The sequence below is a fragment of the Sinohyriopsis cumingii genome, chromosome 3 (genome assembly GCF_028554795.1).
Source record: "Sinohyriopsis cumingii isolate HCF-2022 chromosome 3, ASM2855479v2, whole genome shotgun sequence".
Lineage (NCBI taxonomy): Eukaryota > Metazoa > Mollusca > Bivalvia > Unionida > Unionidae > Sinohyriopsis > Sinohyriopsis cumingii.
This window is the reverse complement of record NC_142963.1, coordinates 35,433,971-35,454,496: the sequence shown is the minus strand read 5'-3', so window position 1 is coordinate 35,454,496 and position 20,526 is coordinate 35,433,971. Positions and strand designations below refer to the sequence as shown.

The following is a 20,526-nucleotide window of genomic DNA, read 5'->3' as shown; positions in this document are numbered from 1 at the left end:
CACTGACTCTCATTTGCTATCTGATTACGTTAATGACAGGTCTGTGTCTATCATTTTTGTTTGAAGTCATATGTAGAATCAGGAACATAGGCTTAGATTTGCAGATCACATGTAATGGTAGATCTGGGTCTATCCTGTTTATTTGAAGTCATATATAGATCCAACAACATAGACTATATGTAATTTGCTGTCTTATTATGTAATGTCAGATCTGGGTCTGTCCTATCTATTGTTTGAAGTCATATATAGAACCAACAACATAGTCTGATTTGCTGTCTTATTATATAATGGCATCTCTAGGTCTGTCCTGTTTGCTTGAAGTATATATAGAACCAACATAGACTGATTTGCTGTCATATTATATAATGGCATCTCTGGGTTTGTCCTCTTTGCTTGAAGTCATGTAAAACCAACAACACAGATTGATTTGCTGTCTTATTATATAACTGGCATCTCAGGGTCTGTCCTGGTTGCTTGAAGTCATATACAGAACCAATAATATAGGCTGATTTTCCATCTTTTTATGTAATGACATCTCTAGGTATGTCCTGTTTGCTTGGGGTTATATGTATGTCATTCATCAACAATTGCTATTTTCACTTTGTCTGAGAGCAAAAGAAACCAAAATAAAAAAAAACACTTGACCAATTTCAAGTAAACTTGGCCAGGAAATCCTTGCTTGAAAGCCTTTCAGATTTATTCAATTTATGCTGCATCACTAGTAAATATGGCTACCAGTGCTACAAATAGAAGACATCTTTTCAAAAATGACAAAATGGAAGTTGGACCAAATTTTCAAGTAAGCACCCGTTCATGAAGTACCTTTTAAGTTTGAATGATTGATGCATCAAATCCACAGTAAAACATGGACACAGTTACTAAAACTAGAAAACCTTCAGATGGCTTCTTATTAAAAAAAACATGAACATAATTTAAATAAAATATGCCAGAAAGCACATTTCAAATTTGTACAGACAAAAGATGCTAATCTATCAAAAATGGCTGGCATTGCTAAAAATAGAAAACCAGTGAAATGACTTATTCTAAAACTGCTCAGCATAATTTGACTAAATTTACTAAAAAGCATCCGGGCTTGAAGGCCAAGAAAATGTTTAGTTCTTCTGGTCACAGACCAGAGAAGCTTACTTGATGGCCTGTTGTCCATCATCTGTAATCTGCCTGCTAGCACTAGTTTGCTATCACTACTACTCCTAACTACTTAGAAGATTGCCATGAAACTTTAACACATATATTCACCCCAAGGTCTACTTGGCAGTAATGGAAAATGGTGCTTCTCAGACATTTTATATGGCAAGGAAAACAGCAATCTTATATTATTGCGCCTTTTCCTGAATGGATGGTCACATCAGCAGGGGGATTTCATTTAAAGCCTTCAAATAATAGTGGATTTATTCTAAAAGATTACACTCAGACTTGAAAATCTTGTTGATGCCACTTTTTTGAATGGATGGTCATAACAACATGGGTTTTCACTAAATGACTTGTTATGAAATGAAAATGGTATCAATCTGGTATCTAATATGGCCACCACAGCAGCCATCTTAAAAATATCCTCATCCTGAATGGAAGCCATATCAGCATGGGGTTTTCACTGGAACACTTCTAAGGTATCTAGTTGGATTTGAAAAAGCTTGTTCTGATCTGATATTAATTTTGGCTGCCTCATCATCTGTCTTGAAAATCTTATTGTTATGTATTCTATTCATATCAAAGTTGGGTTTTCACCTGAAGATTTTTCATGGTTTCTTATTGGTTTTGAATAAAATGATGCTGATCCAAGATTCAATGTGGCCAGCATTGTGGCCATCTTCAAAATGTGTTTGCTATTCCTCCAGAATTGATCAAAATCAATTTATGGTTTTCATCAAAATATTTCATATGATGTCTAGTTCCTAAATGAAATTGGTGCCCCACAAACATCCAATATGACTATCACAATGAAGATTTGAAATTTCGAAATATTGAAAATTTTGCCATTCTCTTGCATGTACGATTGTGTTAAGATGGGGTTCTGACCAGAATGAAAATGGTGTTTTACATCCATAATGGCTGCTACAGCAGCTAATTTGACAATCGTATTGCTCAAGAATATCAGCAGTTAAAAAGAAGAAATGGTCATACCTTGATTTCCAGGAAATTCTTATGGTACAGTAGAACATCATTCCCTTCGATAACTCATTTTACAGACAATGCCTAACCATCATCAAATATTGATGACATTAGTAAAAATAGATAAACTGCTAAAAGAATTAAACCAAATTTGATGAAACACATCGTGTCATAAAGGCCTTTCAGATTTTACAAATAAGGCTGTTTCACCATCAAATATGGCCACCGATTCTAAAAACAGAAAAATCTTTTTATTACTTTTTCTATCAAAAATGCTGGACAGAATATAACCAGACTTAACTAAAGGCAAACTGGTATAAAGGCCTTTCAGATATTTTTTAATGACACCAATCAATCATCCACCTTTTTTTAAATAAAAAAAGCCTTAAAATGCTTTCTTTAACAAAAACTTGCTGATCAGAATTTAACCAAAGTTGACAGAAAGCATGAAGACCTTTTAGATTTATACAAATGATTCATATCTGTGATTAAATATGGCTGTTGTTACTAAAAATAAAACTTTAAATGTCATCGCGCATTATACTAACGAAGGTTTCTTGGCCAGAGCATTTAGTTGTCAGATCAATGTCAGTTGGGTGAGTGATATATTTAATATTTTCTTTGTATATGCTCAAACCACAACAGCCAATTAAACACTTGTGACTCGCATTGATACGGTATGGAAAATGGATATATCTCTTATTAAGGTATTAAAGCAATATTATGTGAGAAAGTCACTGTGTGACTGACTTGTTATGTGACTACCACATGATGCTTTGACATCCACCTGCCTGTCTCTCAGTCCATCCATCTGTATTTGATTTCAAGACATTAGTCCTTGACTCAAATTTTTGGTTGGCTTGCAATTGGAATAATAAAGAAATTTATTGATTTTGGGGTTCAAGAGGCCAAAGTTTGAGGTTACTGACTAAAAGAAGATGGTCTTTTTGTGTTTTAAACTATTATAATATGGTCTGTTGAGCTCTTTCTGTCTCAGCCTGTGTGTGTTTCTGTCTGTCTGTCTGTCTGTCTCTTTCTCTTTCTCTCTCTCTCTCTCTCTCTCTCTCTCTCTCTATAGAGAGAGAGAGAGAGAGAGAAAATTAGAATAGATACATAAAATAAATGAGATATCACTTGGGAATTTCAGATACTGAATTCTGTTTTAGAAATAATGTTAGGGAAGAGCCCAATACACTATCGGTCATAATTCATCATATCAGTTTTGAGGGATTATTTGTACTGTAGTGAGTTATAATTATGTTAAGTGTGTGATATTTTTTATATCAGATAAAAAACAAAATCATCTTACTTTGTCCATCAAAACTCACTAGGACAATGTAAATAGTCAGAGCCCCTTTATGTGACTGATATTTCATCAAATAGATAAGCTTGATTGTTTTGGGATTTGAATGATCACCTACAGGTTGAATATTGACCACGTGTCCTTACAAGTTCACCTCCAAGTTTGCAAACTTAATTCATTTGAAAACTTTATAAGAATGTTTTCATACAGCAGTTCATATTAAACTGGAAATTCTGGGTCTGTGCAGTTTGTTAGGAGTAATCAGTAAAATGAACAACATTGACCCTGATGTGCAGGCACATTATGCTATGGCAGTTTAGGATCTTTGTTGTTTGCAGTTTGACTTGACTTAAAAGCAAGTATATATAATATACTGTTTATAACAAAATATTTGATATACTATTCTAGTGTTCACATGATAAACAAAGGAAAATGCTAGACTAGACATTTTTTTGGGTGACTTTTCATTGAACTAAGACATTGAAAAATACATATATATATTAAATTAAGATACCAATAAAAACTGTCCAATGAATTTTGCAGAAAGCATACATATTAGATTTTAATTAAGGTGTTCAGGTTAACTCTATATTTTTTTTTACAGTGAACCAATACTTACCACAACCTCCTGTTGGTAGTTTTAATTTCTCACAGTCAAGGGCTGTTTTGACTTTTTCCCATGATAAGGTGGCCTAGACAATATGGGCCCTGTGCATAATTGGTGTTCAGTCATAATATCTAATTGACGTGTTGTCATTACCTGTGAACCATCTTGATTTTAAGATATTTACATTTGTAGCAGACTCACATAAACCAAGCTGGTCATTCACTTAAAGTCTAAGTTATGCATTTTATCTACTTTTCTAGTCTAACTGTCAAAAGTAGTCACCAAACATTTTCAAGCTGAACTCAACGTAATTGCAAACCAAATGGCAGATTTAGTTTATGAGATCTTTGGATTACCAGTCCAACAGTCTAACAGTTGTGCAAGAACAGCTGTCAGCCTCATTGTAAACTCTGGTCACTGTTATGATTGACTGGATTACATGGAAAAGTTTAAAATATTGCTGTAACCCCATTCACAATAGTATACACTTTTCTCAGGTAGTGTATTGCAAGGAATGGGCCCATTTACATGGTATGATCTTTAGAGTTTCATGGCTTGGACCCATTTTATGGTATGATATGTAGTATGTTCCATGGAATTGGCCCATGTACATATTATATGTGGTATGTTTCATAGAATTGGCCCATTTACATGGCATAATCTGTTGTATGTTCCATGGAATTCGCCCATTTATATAGTATAATCTTTAGTATGTTTCATGGAATTCACCCATTTACTTGGTATGATCTGTAGTATGTTTCATGGAATTCGCCCATTTACGTGGGATAATCTGTAGTATGTTCCTTGGAATTGGTGCATTTACATGTATGATCTGTAGTCTTGTTCCATGGAATTGGCCTATTTACATGTATGATCTATAGAATGTTTCATGGAATTGGCCTATTTACATGTATGATATATAGAATGTTCCATGGTATTGGTCCATTTACATGTATGATCTGTAGAATATTCCATGGAATTGGTCCATTTACATGTATGGTACGTAGTCTTGTTTCATGGAATTGGCTGATTTACATGTATGATCTGTAGAATGTTCCATGGAATTGGTCCATTTACGTGTATGATCTGTAGTCTGTTCCATGGAATTGGCCTATTTATATGTATGATATGTAGTATGTTCCGTGGAATTGGCCCATTTACATGATATATGTAGAATGTTCCATGGAACTGGCCCATTTACATGGTATAATCTGTTGTATGTTCAATGGAATTGGCCTATTTACATGGTATAACCTGTTGTATATTCCATGGAATTGACCTATTTACATGTATGATACATTAGTGTGTTTCATGGAATTGGCCTATTTACATGGTATATGTAGTATATTCTATGGAATTAACCCATTTACATGTATGATATGGAATTGGCCTATTTACATGCTATAATCTGTAGTATGACCCATGGAATTGGCCAATTTACATGGTATAATCTGTTGTATGTTCCAATGAATTGACCTATTTACATTGTATAACACTGGTCAACAGTGAAATCATTACTGACTTGAAAAGGCCCTAATCTGTAGTATTTTGGTGTGCCGAACACGAATATAACCGTGAAAAATTTGTATTGGCTCTCGTTTTGAAGATATTCATATACCTCATTTTCTATGTTTCACTGTGTAAATTTCTCCAGTAGGACTGCAGCAACATCCGGAATAATGATGTAACATTGCATAATACCATCATGCTCACATCATCCACAGTTGATTGCATCATTTTCTGATGCAATGCAATACTAATGCCATGCGGCTGCTGAAGTAAGTTGACGTCAGCAGTGTACTATACATGTGTAGGCCTATTATACTAATGCCAGGCGGCTGCTGAAGCTGACGTAAGCAGTGTACTATATAAAGCCCAATCAGATAGGTTCAGCATTTAAAATATTTTAGACGTTGTGCGAGACAGTTCAAGCTACTGTTACATAAAACTTATTATTTTATCCATTTACGTACAATAAAGAACAGTAATGCCTCGAAAGTGTGTTAATACCGCGGACAATTTTTGCTATATTTGTGGGGAAGTGACATTTGCCAACCAGAAGAAAACTATCAATTCTCAAGTGAAGAAGGCATATCATCTTTACTTCGGATGCAAGGTTGGTGACCAAGACAAGCCTTGGGCTCCGCATATATGCTGTGCTACATGTACAACACAGCTTTCACAGTGGTTGAATTGCAAAAGGTCATCAATGCCGTTTGCAGTCCCAATGGTGTGGAGAGAGCCAAGCAACCACCTAAATGACTGTTACTTCTGCTTGGTTCCTCCTCTTTCCGGCGGAATAACAAAGCGAAAGAAGTCGAGAATAGTCTACCCAAACATTCCGTCTGCATTGAGACCAGTTCCACATGGTGAGGGACTTCCTATTCCAGAACCTCCAGCAGAATATTCTCTTGATTCATCTGACGAAGACAAAGGTGAGTCGACCTGTTCTTCTCCTGGTCCATCAGCATGCAGTGATCCAGATTTTCACTGTGGTGCATCATCAACCCCACACAGAATAACACAGGAAGAACTAAATGACCTGATTCGTGATTTGGACTTATCAAAGAACAAGGCAGAATTGCTAGGATCAAGACTCCAACAATGGAATCTTCTAGAAGAAGATGTCACAATTACTGCATATCGAAAGCGCCACCAGCAATTGGAGCCTTTCTTCAGAAAGGAAAGTAATCTGATATTCTGTTCCGATATTGAGGGCCTCATGAATGCTTTAAAAATCACTCATGACCCACAAGAATGGAGACTATTTGTGGACTCTTCGAAACTGAGTCTCAAGGCTGTGCTTTTGCACAATGGAAACATTCTTCCATCTATTCCAGTAGCGTATGCTGTCCACATGAAAGAGACATACGATAACTTAAGGCAGCTACTGAATTCCATTGAGTATAACAAGTACAGCTGGCACCTCTGTGGTGATTTGAAGGTAGTTGCCCTTTTAATGGGACTGCAGCAAGGATATACAAAATACATGTGTTTCTTATGCGAGTGGGATAGCCGAGCAAGGGAAATGCACTACATGAGGAAAGAATGGACTCACAGGCAGAATGTAGCCATTGGAGAGAAGAATATCCAACACCCAGCTCTGGTTGAGGCTCAGAAAATCTTGCTACCACCCCTTCACATCAAACTAGGTTTGATGAAGAACTTCGTGAAAGCCATTGACCGGACTTTGCCAGCATTCCGATACCTGCATGAAAAATTCCCTCGACTCAGCGAAGCAAAGATTAAAGAGGGAGTTTTTGTGGGTCCTCAGATTCGAGAGCTTTTCAAAGATGACCGGTTCAACAACTTGCTGGAAGGTGACGCGAAACAAGCATGGAATGCTTTTCGCCTAGTTTCTACAAACTTCCTCGGAAATGTTAGGGCAGAAAACTATAAGGAACTAGTAGAAGACATGTTGATGAAGTATAAGAAACTTGGCTGCAATATGTCTCTAAAGATTCACTTCCTTCATTCCCATTTGGATTTCTTTCCTAGCAACTGTGGTATTGTTAGTGATGAACACGGCGAACGTTTTCATCAAGATATCGCAACAATGGAACAAAGATACCAGGGAAAATGGTCCACTACAATGCTGGCTGACTACTGCTGGACACTCCTCAGAGATGCTCCCGAACAGCTGTACAAGAGACAGGCGAAGAAATCTAAGATGTAGTCAATGACTTGATTTTTTATAGGTAGGCTATTACAGTTGACCTTTTACTATTGGAATGCATTTCGTTATGTAAACATTAATTTCTTGCAGATTACAAAAAAACTAGAGCCAATTTTGCAATTTGACTGTCATATTCGTGTTCAGCACATAAAAATTGATAAGAATTGACTAATTTTATTTCAGTAACATGACTTTTGTAAAAATTTGTTGTCCAGTGTAATCTGTACTATGTTCCATGGAATTGGCCTATTTACATGGACCTCAAGGACCTTGAGGGCCTCAAGGTAGATTAGTTTTTAGCTAATTGTGTTACCCTCTTTAAATAAGGTCATTATTATTATTATTTATTTATTATTATTATTATTATTATTATTATTACTAATCTGTTGTATGTTCCATGGAATTGACCCATTTACATGTATGATATGTAGTGTGTTTCATGGGATTTGCCTATTTACATATATATATATATATATATATATATATATATATATATATATATATATATATTCCATGGAATTGGCCTATTTATGTATATGATATGTAGTTTGTTCCATGGAATTGGCCTATTTATGTATATGATATGTAGTTTTTTCCATGGAATTGGCCTATTTACATGGTATAATCTTTTGTATGTTCCATGGAATTGGCCTATTTACATGTGTGATATGTAGTGTGTTCCATGGAATTAGCAGATTTACATGGTATAATCTGTTGTATGTTCCATGGAATTTGCCTATTGACATGTATGATATGGAACACTACAATTATGCTGTCATGTTTAGATTTGTGAAGCCATCTAGTCAATGAGAAAACTTTGCATTTTGCAAATTGTGTAATTGTGATATCGCTTATGGGCATGGAGGTGCTCATGAAATATAACAGCACAAAAAAGCTAATAAACATCAGCTTGCTGCTTCATTATCAACAACACAGCCTGAACTTACAACTTTTATAAATATGAGACAGAACCTTGATGTAATTTGATTGGAAGTTCATTTTACTAAAAAAATTTTAGAAATGAACCTTCCACTTTTACTTGCCAGTGTTGCTGGCAATTTATTTTGAACACTTTTTCCAGACAGAGAATTGCAAAGGATTACTAGAACAAAAGCAGTTCAATAAAAAAAAAAGCACACAGTTTGGATCATCAATAAAAGATGATACATTGGAATCAATAATGATTGAAAAAAATAATAGCTCCTGTAAACTGCTTGTGTCTGAGTGTGTTGTACTCGTACTCTTCTATCTTCAGAATGGAACAGGATACCTGTTCACAAGGTGTAAGAGTGAAATACATGCATCAGACTTTGATGAAATGAATAGAGTGTGAAATATTCTACATGTAACAAATTCTTAAATCAGGAGAGAAGAAATTTTACCCAGTGTATATCATCTGCAGAATTAGATTGATTAAAGTCATTTTTCAACAAAGATAGAATGACAGTAAGTGCATTAAATTTTTCACTGTCACATTTGATTGATAAATTGACTTCCGGTAATTGCTCGAGATTTTACTGGTTTGTAAATATTGCATTGTTAAATTGTTTAAAAAGTTCATAGTTGATCTTAATTAAATTTTACTGTTCAGTTGAATCCTTGCTATCTACTGCTACCCATTGGTAAAGGACAAATATAACAAGTTCTAACAGGTAATAAATTTCATTAAACCATCTTTTGTCAGGGTGTATATGATTTTTCCTTTGTCCAACACCCAGGAAATACAAATGTTAGGAGGATGGCATCATCCCATACACTCAGTCAAAAGACATTGTAACTAACAATACCCCATGGTAATCTTTCCAATATCTTCACATAGACAAAAAAGAACAAAAGAAAGAAGAAAAAATTGATGATCTGTTCTTTTGGCACTCAAATGGTTCAAAAACTGAGGGTTGTTTATCATGTCATACATTGGGCAATATTTAGTAAAGTTGTATAATACATAAAATTTATCTAGCATAAGTAAATACACAGTGTCTGTTATATTGGTTTTTGAGTTCATATTATTGAGAGATAGCAGGTTTATTACTGGTGACCTAGCATAGAGGCTTTAATAACCATGGTATTTACTTTTCTGTCAGTATGAATTCAGGTTTGATAGAAATGTAAAGAACTACTTGCATACCAGTGATTTAAGTTGATCAACTTCCCAAATAACTAACAATAAAATAAGTTATGTACTGTGTAAGTAGTGTGGTACAAAACTGCAATTATTATGTTCAAATAATGTATTTCATGTACAACTTGACAAGTTTATCAAAGCCTTCTTTACCTATTGTAAATTAAGTCTTGTGTGACATTAATTATCTTCTAAAATTACGATTTCTTTTACTTCAGAATAAAACAGTATTTTACTGGCATTCAGTGTTTATTGTAAAATAAGTTGCAACGATATATGCAGTGTGATCCTGGATTGAAAAGCTCTGAGGAAACCATGAACAATGGACAATAATCGGAGACAGAACTTAACTGATATACACTTCAAAGTGTTGCAAAACCAATATCATAGCCAAACATTCCTTCTTGATTGTGAAATAATTTCTCAATTGCTTGCTTAGTTTATTAGAGAAATATGGATGAAGCATACAGTTTTTGTCTTCTTGAATCAGTACTCAGCCAAAACCTTCATCATTTGCATCAACAGACATTTTAATGATCAAATGAAATCTGGAGCTGAAAGAACTGGTGCATTCCTAAGTAATGCCTTTAATTTCTCAGATTCCTCCTGATATTTGTCAGACCAATGAAACTTTACTTTCGTTCTCAACAAATTGTTCAGGGGCTTAGCAATTATGGACATTGTTTAGCAAAATTTCAATTAATATCTAGTCATACCCAGAAATCACATCACTTTTTACTAACAGGCACTGGAAATTCAGATAACGTTGACCGTAACTTCTACAGGTTTAACTTAACTGTGTCCTACAATATGTTCTGAAAATGTAACAGGCATGGCAAAACTCAGTTTTACATAAATTATTTGTCAGATCTGCTTCACTTAGTCAAGAAAACAATTTCCAGATTGTTTCCAAGTGATTTTTCCAGTTAGTTGTTGTAGATGTCATCAATGTACACATCATAATTATCTAGACCATATGTTATCATGTTCATTAAATGCTGGAATGTTGATGGAGAATTTCTTCATACCAAACAGCATCACTTTATATTGATAAAATCCATCTCGAGTTGCAAATGCCAAAATTTCTTTTGCATTTTCCATGAGTGGAATTTGGTAGTGTCCTTTTAGAAGGTTAAACTTAGTGACATATTTTGCATTTCCAGTTTGGTCAGACTGGTGTCAGGACTGGATGGGACATGATGTCTCAGTGCTAGACATCACTATAAAATGCCATGCTACAGACATCCTTGTGATATGACAGAAAAATTGTTAAAGCTATGTTAACAATTCAAATCACACATATACACCCAGTTCAAAAGGAATAAAACCCTATGGTTCTTGAACTGATTTCCAAACAGTTAATAAACACCACCAATCTAATCTTCATCTGTATCAAAGCAATATGATGAAATCTTGTTCTTCAAAGTTTGATGAAATCTTTACAAAGCCCATGATTTTCAGGGTGATAAACAGAAGACTTGAACTGTTGGATGTCTAAATCATGCATTACCTGTTGGAAAATCCAGACATGAAATATGACCTTTGATCAGACTGGACATATTTGGGAAGGCCAAAAAGTGTAAAAATAACTTTATCAAAGTTTTTATTTTGGTTTAAAAATTATTAAGTGTAATTACCAATGGAAATCATTTATAGACCCACATTATGGTCAGCAAGTATTGGTTGCATGCCATCGTCTTGGGTAAGTGACCAACACAATGTATCATTATTCTGCTAAATGGTTCATCAAATGTAGGAATAGGTTTCAGATGAGCCTTTTTATTTTCTGATTGAATGTTTCTACCATTTGACAAGTGTGCTGAGATCTACAGCATTTAGAAACATCACTTTTAATTTTTGGTCAGTAAAAATGATTTCGTGATAAGTCTTACTGACCAAAGAGAGTTTCATGGGCTAGGCTAATTTCCTGTCTATATGAATCTGGAATGACAATTTGATAGCTCACTATCCAGTTGTCACCAGTGGATATCTCAGTTGGTCTCCATTTTATTTTATGAGGACCCCATTTTTCACAAAATAACAAACTGTCCAGTGTTATCCCCCTATGAAAAGCTCAGAGGAAACTGTGGACAACAAAGGTGAGGACTCTGATCTTCGACATTCTCATTTAGATGCTTAGCATTAGAGCTAAGGTTCAAGATGTTACAGTTTTACAAGTTTGCTCAGATCTTGATGTTTCCAGTACAAAAGAATAGTAAAATAATTCTGCCCATGTGCAAGTTATCACAAAGATACAAAGCATCTTGATACACCTGCACGATTTAGGGTTCAGAACATCATCTTATGTAGAATAAAGATAACATTTAGTTTTATTTACTAATCTGTATTTTGCATGTTTTCAAATCAATTGAATAATGAACCAAGTAAATTAAGTCCAAAACTAGATTTTTTCCAAGTCCACCATGGTGGAAGCTTGACATAGTGATCACTTTGGCTTCTACACATGTATGTCCTCACGTATGCCCAACAGCCTAAGTTAGTGTCAATGTTAAAGTTTAAATTAACCTCAAATTTAAATTTCTATGAGACGGTGCACATCACAGTATGGTGATGTCCATATATGTATATTTCTTTTACCAATTTCATTTTTACACAATAACTGGAAATGTCCATCTTCTATAGTCAAACCTCGTAGATAGCTTGTATTTGGCCTAAGGAAAAAACCTATCAATTTTTAGATCAAGAGGTTTTAAGGTCAAGGTCACTGTGACTGAAAAAAGAAAATTGGTTTCTGCACAATAACTTGAATGATCCACCATCTGCAGTCACCAAACATTATGGATGGCTTGCATTTGGGTTGTAGATTAACCCTATCCATTACAGGGTTAAAGGTCATGATCACTGACGAAATAAAGAAAAATGGTTTCTGCACAATAACTCAGGTTCTCCACATTTAAAGTTACTAATATTGTGGCTGTTGTACACTTGAAGTAACGAATAAACCTATCAATTTAGAGGTCAAAAGGTCAAAAATCTAGCTGACTGAACGCAAGAAAAAAATAAGGATTTTGCTCAGTAACATTAGTTTTCCATCCCATGCATGGACCAAAATTTGGGATGGCTTGCCTGGTAAGAAGAAGCATGTCAGTTTTGGCATCAAGAGTTCTAAGTTCAAAGTCAGTTGATTGAAAGAAGAAAACCTTTTTGCAAAATAACTTTAGTTCTTGACTGTGCACCTTGACAAGGTCTTACTGTTAAGGTACGAAATCAGTTCATTATTTTAGGTCAACTGATCAAAGGTCAGGGTTTTGATGGTTGACAGAAAAATTAGTTTTACAGAAAGCTTTTGTTCTAGACTAAGTTCTTTGAGCAGACTATGTGATTGTCTTGCACTGAGGGTATTTGAAAACCTATAGATTCTTGGGCTTAGAGGTCATGACAGGTGTAATGAGAACATAAATGTTTCTGCACATTAGGTTTAGTTCAAGACTGCATACCTTGATCAAAGGTTCAGGTCTCTGAGATCCATTGGTCAGCAATCTCCCTAGTCATTCTAAATGTGTCCACATGAAGGATTAGCAAAGACAGGAAAGAGTATTATGTGCTGTTGGCATTACTCTTGGTTACTAAATAAATAGCCTGCTCTGCATATGGGGTGGGAGGGGTTCTTGTATTTCATAATCCTCACAAATATTTAGCATCATGATGTAATAATATATTACACCTTCATAATTTGAGATAGCATTCTGTAGGTAAGACATTTACCTGGGCAGTAACTAACAGCATATACAGTTAAAAAACCAAAACTGACTAATCATGAAATATTTTCATCCGTTACAACTATTCATGGTCAACTCCGAATATTTATAGAGATAATTTGGAATAGGTGAAATTACCTTTGATCTTCAAGTTTCATACTATAGTTGCTGGTGGGGACCTGAGAACTACAGTTGTGACTCAATGAAACCAAACACTCTTGTCCACTAGCAGTGCCTTAGTACTGCACATGTAGTACAATAATTTTATACTTGTATTACACTAATTTTACATCTGTATTACACTAATTTTATACTTGTATTGCACTAATTTTACACCTGTATTACACTAATTTTATACTTGTATTACACTAATTTTACACCTGTATTACACTCATTTTATAATTGTATTGCACTAATTTTACACCTGTATTACACTCATTTTATACTTGTATTGCACTAATTTTACACCTGTATTACACTCATTTTATACTTGTATTGCACTAATTTTACACCAGTTGTGCATTTTATAGATAGTGCATGGTAGTGAATTAGGCCGTGCACAATAGTCAGGGTTCCCACTCATTCATGATTTTTAAAGAGGTCCTGGAATCCAGCTGGAATTTGAAATCAGCAAAAAGTATACCGGAAACCTCCTTTAACATTACTTTTTGTCATAAAATGTCCTAGAATTTTGTAGTAAAAAGCTATGCTACAAATTTCTTTAAAGAAAATATGTTATTTTTATGCAACTTTGCAGTGAACAACTTTGCGATGATCATCATATTATTACATTGGTAGCAAAGGTAACAGAGATTTCTGCACATTTTCCTAATCATTTGTAAGCACGCCCAGTCATTGATTTCCTTTTTCTGCACTGGAAGTTTCTTTATATGCATTTTTTACTCATACCATCTACAGTGGCAAGACTAAATGTTCTTTCAGTCTGATTTTGTTTTTATAATGATTTAAAATGCAAGAGGTTAGAAGATGAGCGTTTTCATGGATGGCTTCAGGAAGTAACCTTTTCAGATGTGGAATGTACTCAAAGTATATCAATGTTTCCAACATGGGAGAGTCCGTCCTGACATCACATATGAAATCAGAGTCACATAAGAAAACACATTTAGAGTGGCCAACTGATTGATATTGGTCATTTTGTCCTTAAAATATCCTGGAAAACAAAAATCATTATGGTGCAGAAACCCTGAAAAAAATAGAATCACCTAGGTAGTGCAATGCAGTGAATGATATGTATGTATGTATGATGTAACATTTTATGACACATCAGCACAGTAGCTAATTAAAGATAAAGTTTGAAAAAGGTCAAAGTTATGTTTTGGACTCATTTTGGCATTAGAAAAAAGAAAAACTACAAATGGACAAAACTATTTTCCAAAACTGTAAACTTGAATATCACATTCCATGAAACATGCCACTTAAACTAGTACGCTGAAAATGGGAACCGCATATGGAATAAGACAACTTTAGCACAGGTTCTCGTTAAGTTGCAGATAGTCATTTAATTTAGAGAGAGACTCTCAACTCATTAAAGCATTGTTTTACTATTTAGTGAAGGGCTTGCACCCATTATCAACTATGAAGAATGATGCATTTACCATATACACTTGCTTATAAGTCGAGTCAAACTGCAAACAACAAAGATCCTGATCTGCCATAGCATAGTGTGCCTGCAGATCAGTGTCAGTGCTGTTGGTTCTACTGATTACTTCATGCTAACTGCACACACCCAGATCTGCCAGTGCATTATGCAATGGCAGATCTGGGTCTGTGCAGTTGGCAGTAGGACTCGACTTATAATTAAGTATTTTTATGGTAAGCTTATGTTACACACCTTTGAACCAGGTATCAACATCCATCAGAGAATTGGTTCACTTAGACTGCTTTGGTTCACTTAGACTGCTTCCCCAAGTTTACAATAAGGTTAGGGCTAAGTTGAACAGGACCTTAAAGACTTTTGGACTTCACTCTAAAATCAGGATTATTTGACATTGACCATCCATTACATTAATGAGGTGGGAGAGATGAAGTTCAGAAATCTACTGAACCAATACCTAGTGATTCCAGGTCCAATTCTTGAGACTGAGCAGTGGGACTATTTTCTCATACTGGTGAAAATACTGCTTCAGCCCTAAAGGACAGATCTGCTGAGTGAAAAGCTTCACTTGGCCTAGCAGTAAAAGAAGCCTCATGTAAAACTGGTAGAGCCGTCTTGGATGCAGGTGGTCATGGGTTCAATCCCTGGCCGAGTCATACCAAAGACTTACAAAAATGGTACTAACAGCTGCCTTGCTTGGCACTCAGCATGAAGAGGTTAGTGTTTGGACTGGTCAGCCTGGTGTCAGGATAATGTGACTGGGTGGGACATCATGCTACATGTCTGCGGCATGATGCCTCAGTGCTAGACATCACTATAAACTGCCACACTGCAGACATCATGGCGATATGACTGATTGTTTTTTAAAGCTACGTTAAAAAGTCCAAATCACACACACACACACACTGGCAGAGTCGCAACAGTTCCAGAGCTCTTTGCTGTACTAGCCAAGCTTCATGCAGTTGAAAAGGGACCTTCTGCAAAGCCCAGAAGCTTCTCATGTCCTGGAAGAGAAGAAAAAATATCAAAATATGGCTAAGTGGAAATTATTTCTTGATAGTGAAATAAGATGGAGGTCAGCATATGGCATGCTGGAGAGATGTATTCAACAACCTGCAATAAAACAGTCAAGCTTGAACCTTATTTTACAGCAACTTACTGGTAAGGTTGTACAGCAGATTCTTGGCATTCTGAAAGACATCAAAAACAGTATCAGTTGCTGTGTGTTTCTAAACATGCCCCTCCGTTGTACTGGTATTGTCAAACTCACAGTCCCAGAACCCATGACAAAAAATTAAAACAGAAAATAAATGCCAGCTCGGAAACGAGGTACAAGAAGGTTAAAGTTCACAACACTGTTCGAGTGCAGATTGAAGATCATGTAATTTCTTCCAAGATCATGTAATTTCTTCCACAAGAAGAAATCATTGGGGATAGTAAATGCACTTACAGTTGGCAAATAAAGCATCTTGTTAAAATCAAACGGGAGAACGACCAGCCTGCTGAAGCTGGACTTCCTGTCACAGCCATCCCTTATGATGATGTTGGCTAGGTGCCTTGGTCAGAATTGTCTCGGCTACCAGTGTTGCCATGGATTCCAGAGCCTGGTGCTGGATTTTCCAGTCAAAAAGAAATGCGAGTTGTTTCCCAACCCCAGTCATGCAAAAAGTGATGATTCTCAGGATTTTGAATGTGATTGACTATCACACATCGTAATATTAAAGGTGGAGGGCAAAAAATCCACAGCAGAGCTTGCAGTACTACTAAAAATGTCATTGACCTTTGTTTCATTCAAGGAGACCTTTCGAATGGTTCCATTAAATCACCGCCAAACAAGGGTCTAGTAAAATAATGAGTTTTCCTTGTGTAGGCTGAATGAGATTTTCCCAAAGCTGGAAAAGTTATTTGATTGACTGATGAGATGTGATAACATATTGTTCAGATATGATGACATGTTTGACATAAATCATGGACAGTCTCAAAGGTTGTGATACACCTCCAGCATTGGCATCTGTTAAAATATGTTTAATGATATCATTAAACACTCTCAGTAGAATTGTATCATGAATGATTGCGTACAATTTGCCCTGATAGATTTTGAGTTAGCAAGAAATGTCTTTGTAGTTTTGGTTGTAAAAAGTTTGATTAAAGCACCTGGTAACAGAGATCAGTGTTACATTTTTCCAGACCTTCATATCATGGGATCTTGTGGAACTATTTGCGAGTAATATTAATTTGAGCTTGTTTCAATGACCCCACCATCACTAAATATATCGAGAGGCTTGCAAAATCGGCACATGTTTTGTAATTCAGAATTGGACACGTATGCAGTAAATGCAAGTAAGTAAACACTTAATAGAATCAGTGGTTTCCATTTGCTGTTGTTTTGTTTTTTGAAAGGAATAGAATATAAAAGAAAGAACATAAATTTAGACTCAGAAAAGTAGCAGGTCTGACTTATTTATGTCTTTTTCTTGTTGCAGACTTGAAGCTGTACAACCGTATCTCATTCTACTGCACATACCAGCTGTAGATGGTGCTTTTTTGACTCGACAGGGAATATGGTTCCGGGGTGCTCACATGATTTTGTACCTAGTTGGATTTGGCATCATCACCTTCCATGCTGTTATCGTTAATACAGTCATCCAAATAGCCAGTAGAATTCTTGGGCTCATATTTGGTTGGTATGTATTTTTATTTCATTATTTCTTATATGACAAGTTGTCGGGGACAGGAGGTACCCCATAAGGTGTTAATTCATTTATTTTATATATTTGAGGTTCAAGTTTAGCATCTTAGGGTTCAGGATATGCTGCTCTCAAACAACCACATCTATAAAATCCTTTAGCCACAATAACATTAAATTCAGAAAATTGGATAAAGCTCTTTTACATTAAGATTTGTACAGATTATTTCATAGTGATTAGCATCAAACATGGGCTTTTCATGGGAGAATTTTACATTAAGATTTGTACAGATTATTTCATAGTGATTAGCATCAAACATGGGCTTTTCATGGGAGAATTTTACATTAAGATTTGTACAGATTATTTCATAGTGATTAGCATCAAACATGGGCTTTTCATGGGAGAATTTTGGTGTACATTTTTTCCATAAAATCTTATATTCATTCAAATACATTGACCAACATGGTAATTATTAGCAGCCTACTTTTGCCATTACTTGGAACATAATGTTTTGAAATCTGGGGCGTTATCTATTACTGTATTATTCATTGAATAAGACTAGAGAATGCGCTGCTATTTTGTCATTTTTGGTTGCTTTTTTAGCTCACTACAGCAGTATAGTGTAAGCCTGAAGTGTTCACTTAATAAAATTTGGATGTGGGAGGTCGCAGGTTCTTACCCTGACTGAGTCATACCAAAGACATATAAAAATGATACTATCAGCTGCCTTGCTTGGTGCTCAACATTATGAGGTTAGTGTTATGACTGGTGAGCCTGATGTCAGGATAAAGTGACTAGGTGGGACATGATGCTACATGTCTGCATTATGATGCACCAGTGCTAAACATCACTATAAACTGCCACACTGCAGTCATCATATCAGTATGACTGGAAAATTGTTAAAGCTATGTTAAAAATCCAAATCACACACATACACACAATAAAAATCTTTATAGTACAGTGCACTACTATTAAGAACTTTTGAAATACTTTTTGTACATCCTAGCTAAACAGGAATGCCATTCCTGTCATGTGGAAGGTGGAATAAATATGTTTCTTCAGTGGTAAACTCCTTATTAATGACTATACACTTTATATTTGGATAGATGCTTAAACTTCTAGTAGTGGACATACTGACTGTCACTGTAAGGTTATTCAAAGCCTGTGACTTAATCCAGTAAATACAGTCTTTCAGGGGTGTATAGTGATAAAAAAAAAGTATATAGCTGGTTTGTATCAACTCATTATAGTATATGTACCTCTACTAAGATATCCTAGAAAAGACTATTCTGTCTTTATCATCATGTCATGGGCCGTCATTTCATTGTCAAGATCCCTTTAGTTTGAATTTATTGTTTACAATGGGGAACAGAGACTCCTAAAAGCTTCTTGAGGTGAGGTTTGTCATCATCAATTACATTCTAGTTTTGATGGCTCTTTGATCTCTTAATGAGATACAGATTTGCTTTCAAATAAGTTATGCAAGTCTGGTAATAAATGTGCTATGCAGATAGTTTCACCAGAATGTAGTTCACCAATCTGCTCTGTATTTATTGAAATTTTTTGCTGTGAATGAATTTTGTCAATCACATTAATGTACTGGGTTTTTCATGAGCGAGTTCAAAGTAAGAAAATTTATATTTACTAAAAAGATGTAGAAAAAGTAGCATGGAATAAAAATATAATTTCATTCTCTATTTAGTATTAAAATCAATATAAATAACTTTGAAGTTGTATACATATTTATTATCCACTTTAATGGGGAATATTGTGATAACCTCAGTCAATCTGTTCATATGTCTGACTATCTCTGTTTTGACTATATGGTCTTAAACTATGAAACAGAAAGAAGCAAAACAAACAATTTATGTAAAACTGAGCAAATAATTGAATTCTCAAAGTTAAAAATGAAAAAGTTAGGGAACTTAAGTATTGTGAATTTTTACCAAAATAATAATCTCAAAAGAATGAATAGAGCATTCTGAATGAATTCTAGGTCTTGAATGTGCTGATGTACCAATAGCCTTGAATGTGCTGACTGTACCAACAGCCTTGATGTATCACAATGGCATTGTCCAAAATTTCTTTGAATGAATTCACAATAATCCAAAAATAGTAATTAGTCCAACAGTCATATGAGCACTTTGTAATTCTAGTAAATAATTTAAATAAATGCTTCCTATCAAACTAAATCTAAATACAACATTTCATATGTCTGCTGAATGAAAATAAAATAACAGTAATAAAAATAGGAATTAGGAATGAATTAATGTTCTCTTCTACCTCCTTATATACATCTCTACTACTCTACTACAACTGTATGTCACAATACCTTCCACATGACTTTCGTTTCAACACAACCCAAATGACTTAATCATCCAATGGGAAATTACCCCAAACTGTAAACAGGTTCATTATATATACCCAAACCCAAATAAACAACCTTTTTTAGCTCATTATCTTGAAATAGAATCTACACTCATAGACAAAAATTAACTTTGTAATATCTTGTCTAAAATTGATCATTACAATCTATAATAATGGACAAAAATTAAACACACAATGTCAGTATACATAACAATGCCTCATGCTAAATTGCTGATTGCAGTTCATGAATCTTTGTACAGTACTTGCTCATTCTGATGCTGTTCATGGAAGTAATGTGTT

General features: G+C 35.0%; 1 protein-coding gene across 1 annotated transcript in view; it reads left to right on the top strand.

Annotated features, from left to right (window-relative positions):
• The window catches only part of LOC149802674 (GPI inositol-deacylase-like), a 205,915-nt gene that overhangs the window by 173,056 nt on the left and 12,333 nt on the right, over positions 1–20,526 (top strand). The window contains exon 23 of the mRNA XM_089952048.1: positions 17,656–17,856. Coding sequence (XP_089808174.1) covers positions 17,656–17,856 — 201 coding nt within the window. The remainder of the gene's footprint in view (positions 1–17,655; positions 17,857–20,526) is intronic.